At 40.6% G+C, this 13,659-nt stretch overlaps 1 protein-coding gene across 5 annotated transcripts in view; it reads right to left on the bottom strand.

The window, feature by feature from the left end:
* The window catches only part of nav2a (neuron navigator 2a), a 133,476-nt gene that overhangs the window by 44,640 nt on the left and 75,177 nt on the right, over positions 1-13,659 (bottom strand). For all 5 annotated transcript variants that reach the window (XM_088991440.1, XM_088991442.1, XM_088991444.1 and 2 more), the window contains 5 exons: positions 11,798-12,887; positions 10,478-10,587; positions 8,853-8,961; positions 7,217-7,624; positions 2,254-2,376 (listed from right to left, as the gene is read on the bottom strand). In XM_088991440.1, the coding sequence (XP_088847566.1) occupies positions 2,254-2,376; positions 7,217-7,624; positions 8,853-8,961; positions 10,478-10,587; positions 11,798-12,887 (1,840 nt within the window). The remainder of the gene's footprint in view (positions 1-2,253; positions 2,377-7,216; positions 7,625-8,852; positions 8,962-10,477; positions 10,588-11,797; positions 12,888-13,659) is intronic.

The following is a 13,659-nucleotide window of genomic DNA, read 5'->3' as shown; positions in this document are numbered from 1 at the left end:
CCCCTTCCTTCCCGCTAGATCCTCCTCCTCTCTTCAATTTGCTTCCCCCCTTGCAACTAAGTCACCACCAAACAGGAACTGGGCTTTGTTTTCAAGTGTCTTCTACAAAGTTACAAAACAGTTATTTTGATCTGTACAAAATGTGTTGTCCAACAACTGAAAAGGTGCTTAGCACTGCAAGATTTTAACAAGACACCCAATCAAAGTTTCCTGCTGCCATTTCTTTTGCACTCTTCATTTAGTCCACATTGGGCCTGAGTACAGGTAACATCTGTTACGACCGAGTTCCGTTCCGACCAAATGGTCGCAAGTCAAAATGGTCGTAAGTCAAAATCCATTCAAAATGTTCAATAGAAACTCGCAGGCTAAATTCCATCTCACTGTCGATCGCTGTGCGAGAGCGAGATGCTAGCTGGCTGGCCAAAATTGCCATACGTGTTGCCGGCCTGCTAGCGCGTTGCTGTGCCAGGCATAGAATTAAAATGTAAAAAATAGGGTCTGCAGGTCGTGGTCGTAAGTACGGGTGGTCGTAAGTCGAGCTGGTTCTAAGTCGGATGTTACCTGTCATTCACTGCCATTCCCGAATGTATTGGGGAATAGAAAATATGACATGGAGCGCCATTCTAGAATTTGTTCGGGTTTTGTTTTTTCTTGCGGGGGTGCCGATAAAGCGCTGGCCAAATCGATAGCAATGTTTTTTTTTCCCTTCCACGAGGGCATTTCCCATTTTTCCATGTTCATAATAATAATAATAATAATAATACATTTCATTTATAAGCACCTTTCAAAACTCTCAAGGACACTTTACAGTCATAAGATTTCTTTTGTATGGGAGAGCAGCGGCAGCCATTCGCTTTGTACCGATGGCTTGTGCGGGTTATTTGTGGAGCTCACTCGCTCGGTCAATTGCTACCTAGCTAGCTCGATGGATGAGCATTTCACAAGTTTGATTCACTTTGGCGGAGCGAATAAATTGATGTGGCGGGCCAGATTTAGCCCCCGGGTCTTGAATTGGACACCGGTGTCCTAATGTCCCACTCTCCTTTCTTCTGGGACCTTGACACCAGTAGTTTATCCTAGCACTTTGTTCCGGCTTCAGCTATTGTTAATGCGCTATATAAACCAATATGTATGTATTGTATTTAGGACAGCCGCCCCCTTTTCAAGCTCAGATAACTCCAGGGCCATATCATTTAGGAAATAACTTTTTTTTTCCTGATGAATGAAGTGTCTAAGGTTTCTTACGCTGCATTGAATGTTGATGAAGTCCTAAAACTCTGTGGGTCCTTGAATTGGAGTGAAAATGACAAAAACCCTGGCACTGGTGTGGACACATTTTTACCCATCTGGCAGCGAATGAGTTAAAAGGTTTTTCAAACACTCGCCGCTGCAAGGGTATGCTCTTTGAAGCCCATGACCTTCTTATCCAGGGGTCAACAAGGTTTTTACCCCAATACCATAACGACACCCGACACCCACCTACCCACAACCCCCCCTCACACACACCGCAAAAGACCATATCAATAAATAAACGGGTTTTGTCAATACATATCATATCGACTCAATAAATATGGAGCCAAAAAACACAACAAGGAGCGCCGCTAGCTAAAAGACATGAAAAGGTTAGCTGCTGGTTGACTGGGAAGGTTTTTGTCAATGTTTATATGTACCTTCGTGTGTTTGTGTGTAGAAGGAGCAAAAGGCAGCTCACGGGCCGGAGGTTAAAGGTCACAAAGACAGGAAATTAGCCACACCTGAGGATTTATAGGGTGGGGGTTCAGGGGGGTGGGGACTGCTTGTAACACCTGAAAACAGGACCAGAAGGCATTGCCTTTGCCTGACTGAAAAACAGTTCAGAGAGCCTTGCATAATTAGATCTTGTTTTCTTCATCTATAAGAGATAATAAATAATAATAATAATACTACTAATAATAATAATAATAATAATAATAAATTTCATTTTTCAAAACTCTCAAGGTCACTTTACAGCAGGGATCTCAAACTCCGGTCCTCGAGGACTATGATCCTACATGTTTTCCAAGTCTCCTTGTTGCAAGACCCCTATTGCAACACAGCCTCAGGTGCGTTGCAACAGGGAGACTTGGAAAACATGTAGGATCGCGGCCCTCGTGGACCGGAGTTTGAGACCACTGCTTTACAGTCACAGGTTGAAGTTTTTTCTGTGGGTAGAATTATGGAATGAAATATTCCATCGACAAAAACCAGAAGAATGAAACGTGGTGTTCAACCTACCTGTCAGCATCTCCCTGGCCGGACGACGTGTTTCGATGCAGCGTCTCTCGCACGGCGGCCATATTGTCAGGAAGCCGGTTCAAACGCCGCGTGTACAGACCCAAGCCTCCATCCGTCATGTAGCTGGAAAACAATGGCAACGGTGCATTCAAGAGACTCGAAAGAAAACGGGAAATCTTTTAAGCGCTTCACTTCATCGTTGTTTTATGACTTGTTACATTCGGGACTTGGGCGGCAGTGGCGAGTACGAGAAGTCGGGTGGAAGCCAAGATAAATTTCGCAAGCGGCTGACGGAAAACAACGGTGGTCTGTCAACAAGAGCCGTTGGAGTTCTTGTCACCGATGTTCAGTGAAGCTAAAAAATAAATTATGTAATCATAATACTCATAATAATAATAATAATACATTTCATTTATAAGCGCCTTTCAGAATTCTCAAGGACACTTTACAGTCACAGGATATTTTTTCTGTGGGTGAGCAGTGGCGCCAGCGTTCACTCAACCCGGAAGTAAAATAAAAACAACAACTATAATAATATATACAGTATATATATATATACACAGGTAACATACGAGTCACGATCGAATTCCGTTCCGTCAAAACGGTCGTAAGTCAAACGGTCGTAAGTCGAGATCAATTCAAAATGGCCGATGTGACGTTTACACGACCGGATAGTATACGATGTCAATCTGTTGTTTTTATGCAACGTTTTCTAATGAATATTATTATTATATAGCAAATATATAATCGATTACAAATATATCACCCATAGATAGCTAATAAATCAGCAGCGGCATCCACACACGCCAGCGTTCACTCAACCCGGAAGTAACTCAAATAGATAGAAAGCTAGCTAGCTAAGAGATAGCTAGATAGATAGCTCAATAGTTATATAGCTAATAGATAGCTAGCTACTAGCTAGCCAATAGATAGCTAGATGGAGAGGTTGATAGCTATATAGCTAATAGATAGCTATCTCGATAGCTAGGTAGACAGATAGATAGCTGATAGCAAATGGATTGCAAATAAACCAGCAGCGGCATCCACATACGCCAGCGTTCACTCAACCCGGAAGTAACTCAAATAAATCAAAAGCTAGCTAGCTAGCTAATAGTTAGCTAGATAGATAGCTCCAGTACAGTCAGCGCAACTGGAGATAATCAGGGCATTCATTTCATGAGCGCGATTCGAACCGGATCAAGTGGAGGTGGTGAGTTTACACAAACATTGGCAACTAAAACAACACGGTCCAATCCGTCAAATGTTGACCCGTTAGGAGACTCCGAATGGAGCTAAATATTGACACGTTTCTCCCAGGTGTCACTCAAATCAAATGTTTGCTGATTTAAATTGACGTTTTGGACCGTTTTCTGTGTGCCATTCAGACGCTTTTGTTTTTATAGTTAAGTGAGTCGAAAAATAATCCCAGCCGGATTTCCAACACTAGCAAGCCTTTCTGGTTCATCGGAGTGTGAGAGGACTCGAAAAGAACAGTACAGTACACACAGACAGTATTTCTATTGTGGGGACAAAATTTAAAGGACAACCGACATCACAAAAACTTTTTAGAGCATCTAAAATAGCCAAAACACGCAGGCTGATATTTTTAGTCAAATGCAAAACACCAATAAAAATGACTTAAAGTGTCCTAAAACTACTTCATAATGACCCTGGAAATGGCGAGTCTCAGAAGGTCCCGCCCCCTTGTTCGTGACATCACACCAGAATACTCCTTCACAAACTGCCTTGCTCCAGAATCAAAACAATAGCTTCAGAGAGTTCAGATTCAGAGAAGATGCTTTCTTGTTACTCATCCAGTTATGAATATGATTCAAATTTAAAGGACAACCGACACCATTTTTTTTTGTTTCCTAACTGACATCTTAAAAACGTTTTATAGCATCTAAAATAGCCAAGAAACGCAGGCTGATATTTGTACTATTAAAAATGACTTAAAATGCCCCCAAACTACTTCAAAATGTACTATATACTCCTTCACAAACTGCCTTGCTCCAGAATCAAAACAATGGCTTCAGAGAGTTCAGAGTCGGAAAACGATGCTTTCCTGTTACTCTTACAAGTTGTGAATATGGTTCAAATAGTTCTGAAGAGGAAAGCATAAATGTTTGCAATCGATTAAAGAAGTCCTTCTGGAGCAATTCGAACCGTCATTGAAGTCCTAATGTAGCGTCCCAGAAAATGCACAAGATGGCGCCCAAGCTCAGTTGGAAATGGGCTGATTTGTCTGCTGGGAATTTGTGTCAACTAGTATCAAATAGTAGTCTTGGTGCAACACACAACAATTCACCATGGCGTTATTTATGTGTTTTCCTTCTAATTTCGCGATCAACACGAGAAAAAAAAGCACCCAAAATGCATTGTGTGTCGCTTTCTCGGTCAGGGGTGTTCCTGTCGTGACGTCACGTACGGACTCGTCACTAACTCAAAAACCAGACTTCCTGAAATCTTCAGCGCGAGTCTTAAAACGTAAAATATAGCTATGTGTTGTGAAATCTTTGTAAAATACGCTCAGTAGAAGTCATTTGAAGTCATTTTACAAATTATGGAGGCAACTTGTCCGGTGGCGTCGGTTGCCCTTTAAAAGCTTGGCCAAAACAAACATCGAAGATGAATTTGGCCACGCTTGACGGGAAAAGCCGAAAGGAAAAGAAGTTACAGCAAAGACAAGGCGATAACAGCCATTGTCGAAAGATTGAGAATTTCACAAACATATCAAAAATATCGATCTAAATAAATAAAGTAATAAATAAACACGGTCCTTGAGTGAGTCTTCAGCAGGTCTCACAAAGCTGCTCACCTGCAACCGACAACGGAACCAACGTGCCCAAACAAGACCGCTAACGGGCTGACTCAGCAGAGAACGAGACTAAACAAAGCACAAATAAATAATAAAGCACAAAAAGTCATCCCGGGTCGGCAAATGGCGACGACACGTACCTTTCGGCTTCAAACATATGTTTGTTTGTTGTTTTTTTTACTTCCAAAGTTTAATCTGCCAAAACAAAAGTTCGGTCCGTTCTCAATGCTGCTCTTCAGTTTGATCGATCCTGATTTGCATCAAAGATTAGGAGGTGAGGACAGCAAGTGCGCAAAAGGTTGTTTAAACGGCGTGTCCGCGTGCGCCAGACGAGCTCAGCGTAGGTATGTGGCTACTAGTGATGTGTCGTTAGCAAACGAGCCGGATCTTAGAGACAGATCTCTGAAGTGAAAGAAGAGAGCCGGATCCTAATAAGGAGCCGGAAATGGGAGCCGTTTTTCCCCATCTATTCCCCGCCCCCAGTTTTCGGTTAAAGACGCACGTGATTGGTCAACATCCGTGGTAGAGGCGGGACAGGAGAATTACAGACACACGCAGCAGTGAGGAGGGACGTTAAGGTAGACAGGTGGACAAATGTTATCACATTATGCTGTTATTATTATTTAATTGTGTTATTTTTTACTAGTTGGTATGATAGCATGATTAGTATGAAAAGCAAATTAGTGACAGCTGATCATCAGACCAGAGTAACCACAGGCAAAGGGAAAGTTAGCATCCGCTAACTCTGTGCACATATAAATCAAGCTATATAAATAAAAATATTTGATAGAGGGTATTTTTTACATGAGTAATTCGTTTTTCACGTAATTTTACCTGATTTTTGCTAGTTAATTAATTTAAGCAACAAATAAAAAACAAACTAAGAAACAAACTCCCATTTGGGAGTCAAAAGAGCCGGATCTTTTTAGCGAGCCAAGCCAAAAGAACCGGCTCTCTGAAAAGAGCTGGAATTACCATCACTATTGGCTACTAGTGATGTGTCGTCCGCGAACGAGCCGGTTCTTAGAGCCGTATTGCTGAAGTGAACGAAGAGAGCCGGCTCCTAACAAATGGGAGTTGACTTTTGAGTCGACTTTCCCCCCAGATTTTGCACACGTCTGGCAGTGAATGAGTTAATTCTAAACATAAATTCCCACACTGAGTGGCATTGTGGACTGAATATCATGTGCTTGTTGCGCTAGTGGCGAGAACGCAAAAATTTGAGCAAGGCTTGTTCCAACTTGGAGACAATAGTCTTCAGAAATCCAATGAAGTGGATCTTTATTCAGGCACAGTATGCAAGGTACATCACTGCCCCCTTGTGGCAACTTTTATTCCTGCTCTTTAAAATACGTCTGCTCTCAGTTTTACAGGAGGGATCCATCGATGAGAAGGTTTCTTCAGCAGTCATCTGTACAAATTTGAAGGTGTCGGACGTTTCGCTTCTTATCCAAGAGGCTTCGTCAGCAGACTATTTTTTGCTGGTAGTTTGGCCCTATGTATATATATCCCTACTGTCCAGACGTGGCAGTGCCAGCCTCTGCAATACATTGGGGAGACTAAGGTAATTCTCAAAAAAAGACTTTATCAACATCGCAGGGATAATACTAGTGTGCCTCGATCTGCAGTACATATGCACCTAAAAGCTAGCAACCACTCATTTAACGGCAATGCGGTTTAAAATCTTAGCGAAAGAAAATAGATTCTTTGAAAGGGGAGTAAAAGAAGCTATTTTCATTAAACAGCAAAACCCTTCAATAAATCGCCATGGTGGGGTGAGGTTCAATTTGGATCATTCCGACAACTGACTTCTTAGGCAACATAGGCTTAGTTATGCCGATGAGGTGATACCAGAGCAAATGGGGCAATCAGTCATAGACCCCATACTCAGGCAGGACAATAGAAGTAATCAGTGTTGCTGCAGGGAGTAGTCCTCTGCTCCCCCCAATTTGACCAATCATAGCAGAGTCCGGCACCGCCACGTTTGGACAGTAGGGATATATATATAGGGCCGAAACTACCAGTAAGACATTAGTTTGCTGACGAAGCTTCTTGGATAAGAAGCCAAACGTCCGACACCTTGAAAGAAGTACAGACGGCGGCTGAAGAAACCTTTTCACCGATGCTCTTTTAAAATCTACTCACCCACTGGTGACTTCATCAGCGCGTGATGCATTCTTGCTGAGAACGTCGCCATCACTCATGTATCCAGTGACTTCCACAGCGAGTCCATCGAGGTCTACGTCCTCCCCGGGTCTGTCTCCGAGGCCTCCATTCCGGCCAGCTAGCTGCCGTCTGAGGTGGCCGGGGTACAAGTAGCGTCCAACATGGCCGCCCGCCGCCACCCGGCCGGCGTATCCGTTCCCCGTCGATGGGGCATCCCCGGCTTGGAGACGAGGGCTGGACTGACCCAGTCGCCATGACGACAAGGAGGGCCTGGCGGAGGTTAGACTTAAGATGCTTCTCCCGCTTGCGTTGCTGTTGCTAACGCTGCTGATGCTAACGCTGTTGACGTCTGTGGTGACGATGCCGTCCAAAGTGGTTTCCAAGGTGCTGAGAAAAAAGATGGAACGTTCCAATGGAAAATAATTTTGGGTCAATGTTAAAATAAGATGACGTGTTTGGAAAATATCTAAGTCAAGATACGGTTTCAATGTAAATGGCCTAATCCGTTCCAAGTCCCCACAAAAAGCAGCTATATTGCATTTTCTGTTCAGACGGGGCTTTGGCGCTATCTTGTGGTATGTTAGGGTGTTTCAGAAAGCATATACAGTAAAGTCTCGTTATATCGATATTCAAGGGAGTCCGAAAAAATATCGATATAACCGGGACTATCGATATATCCGACCCTGTTTGCATGTAATTTTCTCCGGGCGTGCATAGAAATACTATCGATAAAACCGGGACTATCGATATATCCGATATCGATATAACGAGACTTTACTGTACATGTATATCATACAAGAACGTGAGCACTCACTGCTCCCAAGGAAAAAAAAAACATATCTATAAATATCTAAAATAAGATGTGAATTTGTGAGTTGAAACCAACAGATATGCAGGGGAGGAAGTATTATAAATAAATGAATAAATGGATAATAAAATAAATGGATACATAAATGGATAAATAAATAAATAGATGAATGAATGAATGAATGGTTACATTGATAAATGGATAAATGAATAAATAAATAAATAAATAAATGAATGAATGGATGAATGAATGAATGCATGCATGAATGAATGAATGGATTCATTGTAAAAATGGATACATAAACAAACACATGAATAAATAAACATGCAAATAAATAAAAAACAAAGATGAATAAGTAAACAATAAATAACAATCAATAGGTTGATAAATAAATAAACTGATAAATAAATAAACGAACACAAATAAATACACACAAGTAAAAAAATGTCACCATTAATAAATAAACTATATATATATAGTAACTAAACTGAACGCTGTAATCAGATTACTAGAAATCTGATTACAGCGATCTTCTTCGTAGTACACTGATGAGTAGTAATCCCATGATTGATAATCTGTATACTGCAATGTGATGACTAGTAATTTTTTTACTAGTAATCTGATTACTGTAGTCTGATTACTTTTAAAAGTCCCAACAAAGCCAATTTAGTGATGCTTTTTGTTGCTGTAAAACACCTTCATAGACTCAACACAAAAACATAGAATTCATTCATTCAAACAAAAACAAAAAATGGCAGCGGTAAATGAATCAAAGCCTTTTCAGGAAGTCGCGGATTTGTTGCGTACCTGTGTGACACCTGACTTCCTCTCAGGCTGGACATGGTTTCTTCCAGGTTCTGGCGCAGGTCGGCAATGTTTTTCACGGTCCGCAAGCGCCTCGTCTCTGGATCTTCACCTTTGGATAGCAAGCACAGCACATGGTACAACATCTAGCAATAGCATAGCTTTTGTTAAAGCGCTATATAAATCAATAGGGATTGTATTGTACAGTGATACCTCGCTTTACGAACGCGTTAGCTCACGAACTATTTCGGTTTACGAACATTACATTTGTGAGAATATAATCGTGACATACATATATAATCTTGGCAGGCGGACTAGTTTTCCACACCCCCTTTGAGTGCAGACGTGGTTTGCTATCAAGTCGACTACTTTTGCTATTATGGGACCGAAAAAGACCTCACCACAGGCTAGTGTTCAACCAAAGAGGACACAAAACAAAATTACGGTCGAGGAGAAGAAGGAGATCATCACTTGGGTATCATCATGAGGCAACTACATCAACGACCATCACAAAGGTAAATAAAACGACTTTATTATATAGTAAAGTTTATTTATTTCATTACAGTACATAAAATAAGGTATATTTTATGTACTTTTAAGGCTTATTTTGTAGAAAATTATGTTTTATGGGGGATCTGGGAACGGATTATTCTCATTTTAATGGTTTCTTATGGGAAATAAATGTTTGGGAGACGAACTTTTCACCTTACACACTTTCTTGAAGCCTATTAAGTTTGTAAACTGAGGTATCACTGCATTTTGTGTCGTTTTAAGGCTTATTTCGTAGAAAATTATGTTTTATGGAGATATGGGAAGGGATTATTCTCATTTTGTTGTTTCTTATGGGAAATAAATGTTTGGCAGACAAACTTTTCGCCTTACACACACTTTCTGGGAACCAACTAAGTTCGTAAACTGAGGTATCACTGTAGTTTTGAAAGGCGCTGAGAAATTAAATGTATTATTATTATTATTATTATTTCTAAAGAATTATTAAATTATTAAAAATATTATATATATATATATATATATATATATATATATATATATATATATATATATATATATACATATATATATATATATATATAATTATCAAAATTAAATTATTATTAAAGAACATTATTATTTTTTAAAGAATTATTAAATTATTAAAAAATATTATTAAAATAAATATATCATATATAATATAATATTAATATTATTATATTATTATTATTATTAATAAAGAATTATTACATTATTATTACATTAATTATTAATTATTACAGAATTATTACATTATTTAAAAAATATTAATCTAAATATAGTATATATATATAATATATTATAAATATTATAAAATATTAATTTAATTCAAATATTAATTAAATTATTATTATTAAAATTACTGATAGTTATTATTATTATTAAGAATTATTAAATTATTAAAAATGTTATTAATATAAGTATGATATATAAATATGATATATATAATATGAATATTATTATAACAATTAAATTATTATTATTATTATTATTATTATTATTATTATTATTATTATTATTATTATTATTATTATTATTATGACTGTATCTTGATCTTGATTCCAAAACAAAATGGCTGGCGTGGAGAGTGCCTCACAAACCTGAAAAGTCCTCGATGGAAGTTTGGTGGTTCTTGCTGAAGGTCACATCCGTGCCTCTTGCTAGCGAGCTGGATTGGCTGCTGGCGACTCCTTCGCCGTCCGCTTGGGATCTACGAGGACATTTTGGAATTCAACGCACCAAATCCGTGGCTCCGAATTGCTTGTTGTTGGCGTCTTCCACTCAAGAGGGATCAACCAGATTAAGAGTGAAAGCAGCGGCGTTTCCCGTCTTGTGACCGGGAGCGCTATATGATTAGCTTAGTCGCTAACGCCAGTCAAGTTTAGCTCCAAAATCGGAATCGCAACTTTTGACTTTCACCGGAGATTCTTTCACACAGGAAAGGTGTGGTTGATTGACTTGACTTGGACACGCCCACCTACTAATTTTACCAAAAGTAACTCAAATAGATAGAAAACTAGCTATCTAGCTAATAGATAGCCAATAGATAGAATGTAGTTTTTTTTTTTTTTTTTTTACTTTGTTACTTCCGGGTTGAAGGCGCATATGGCTGCCGCTGCTCACCCGCAGGAAAAATAGTTTTATGAGCTTGAAATGCGGGTGTCCAAAATGCAATAATAATAATAATAATAATAATAATAATAATAATAATAATAATAACAACAATAAATTAAACAATTAATACATACAACAATTAATAGTTATTATTATTAATAATTATTAATTGTCTCTGAATTCTCTGGGTGAGCAGCGGCAGCCACACGCGCTAGCGTTCACTCAGCCCGGCAATAACTCAAATAGATAGAAAGCTAATTTAAAACAGATTCTTTACTTACAGACAGTGTAGGTGTTCAAATACCTGACATGTTTCGGCGTATACTTCCGCCTTCGATAGAAAGCTAGCTCGCTAATAGATAGCCAATAGCTAGCTAGCTAGCCAGTAAACTAGAATTGTGTTGTTTTTTTGTTTTTACTTCATGTTACTTCCGGGTTGAGTGACGTGGCTGCCGCTGCTCACCCGCAGAAAAACTTATCCTGTGACTGTAAAGTGACCTTGAGAGTTTTGAAAGGCGTTTAGAAATCAAATGTGTTATTATTATTATTATTATAGTTATTAGAAAGATATACAGCTAGCCAGCTACATAGCTAGCTAGCTACACAGCGAGCTAGCTAAATATTGAGCCACTGAATATTGAGTTTTAGGACTACATAAACATTCAATTAGAATCAAAATCCATAGACTCTCTTCTTTCATCAGAAAAGAAAGTGTTAATTCCTAAATTATAAGGGTCTGGAGTTATATGAGCTTTAAATGAGGGCGCCTCCCACAAACCGCCTTTTTCTCCCCCGTATGAGCTCACCTGTACATGAAAGGCGCCACGGTGGCCATGTTGGGATGGCTGTGATGCTGTTGGGTCTGAGGTAGCTGCACGCTAACCGTGTTGCTAGCCGTGCTCTGCGTGTTGCTATTCCCTTCGTTAGCGTGCAGTGCGGAGGTCGCGCTTTTGCCGCCCTTTTCCGAATGACCTCCACGCACGGCCGCCGCGCCGCCGAGCTTCATGCTTCGTGGCCTCTCGCCGGCCTCTTTTGTACCGATTGAAGATGATTTCCCGGCCATTCCTGGGATTTTACACCCTGGTTTTGGTATTCCGGAGCTTTCCTTTTTGGCAACTTTATTCCCTTTGGGGATGAAGCTGGCCATTTTTGAGCTCTTTTTCATGGAGGCGTCCATATCTCCGCTGACAGGTGGCGGCTCCTCTTTGGGTTCCTCTCCCCCGAGTTCCATCCTTCCTTTCTCCTTGTCCTTCCCCTTCTCCTTGTCTTTTTCGGGGCCTTTGACGGAACTCTTTTTAGCCCTGCTGAAAGTGCGCTGGGCGATGCCTCGCAAGGCCATTTTGGGACTGCTGGCGGTAGAAGTTCCCGAAGCTCCGTTGGTGGTGCATCCGTTCATTCCCGGACGGAGATTACCGTCGTCTTCCTCGAGAGGTTCGGTGGTGGAACCCGTTTGGGATCTCGACACCTGCCCGGTGATGTTCTCACTTTGGGCACTGACGCCATTGGATGAGGACGAGGAAATGGAAGATTTTGAGCCTCCCTTGCTGTTAAAGAGCTTCAGCTTCTCCAACATTGACTTTTGCGTGACGACTTTAGGAGGAGCTTCAGATCCCAAAGTCGCCTTGAAGTTGCAGGAGGTCTCCTTCTCCTGCTTGATGGGTTGCATAGCAGACGACGAGGTACTCATGGAGGAGGGCGTTTGCGAGGCGTGCTTGGAGATCATTGACTTGCTCCTCCAGGGCTTGCTGCTGTGACCGGGGTGAGGAATGGCGCTTGAAGATCCAGAAGAAGTGGAGGTCGCGGGGATGCTAGCGGAGGAGCTAACAGTCACCGAAGGCAATGGCGCGCTCTCAGTTGTGTTCGGCGAAGGTTGCCAGGCCATCCCCTCCGAGGAATCTACAAAAAAAATAATGCACTATTATTATTATTAAAATCAAACCCATCAATATTGGACAGATGAAGCCGCGGAGGACACCAAGCGCCAGCGTTCACTCAACCCGGAAGTAACACAAATAGATAGAAAGCTAGCTCGCCATCTACCAGCCACCTGACGAGCCAGCTGGCTAGCCATTAACCATATACCAGCTAGCCAGCTAGCTTTCTATTTATTTGAGTAGCTAATAGCTAGCTAATAGGAAGCTAGGCAGCTAGCTAGGCAGACAGCCAATAGACAGCCAGCCAGACAGCTGCAGATGTCACCTAGTATTTGACTGTTTTGAGTGGATTTTTACATACAGGTACAAATGACCCACAACATAATCAACATTAGCTATCAATAATAGATAGCTAATAGCTAGCTAGCAAGCCAGATAGCTAAAAGCTAGCCAGCGAGATAGCTTCAGAAGTCACCTATTATTTGACTGTTTTGAGTGGATTTTTACATACAGATACAAATGACCCACAACATAGTCGACGTCCGCTACGAATAATAGATAGCTAATAGATAGCTAGCTATCCAGATAGCTAAAAGCCAGCCAGCGAGATAGTTCCAGAAGTCACCTATTATTTGACTGTTTTGTATGGATTTTTACATCCAGGTAAAAATATCCCACAAAATAATCAACGTCAGCTATCAATAATAGGTAGCTAATAGCTAGCATGATAGCTAAAAGCTAGCCAGCGAGATAGCTTCAGAAGTCACCTATTATTTGACTGTTTTGTGTGGATT

This window comes from Hippocampus bargibanti, linkage group LG03 (genome assembly GCF_051943395.1).
Source record: "Hippocampus bargibanti isolate YZ-2025 linkage group LG03, ASM5194339v1, whole genome shotgun sequence".
Classification (NCBI taxonomy): domain Eukaryota; kingdom Metazoa; phylum Chordata; class Actinopteri; order Syngnathiformes; family Syngnathidae; genus Hippocampus; species Hippocampus bargibanti.
Note: the sequence above shows the minus strand (reverse complement) of the source record. Positions and strands in the feature narration are given on the sequence as shown.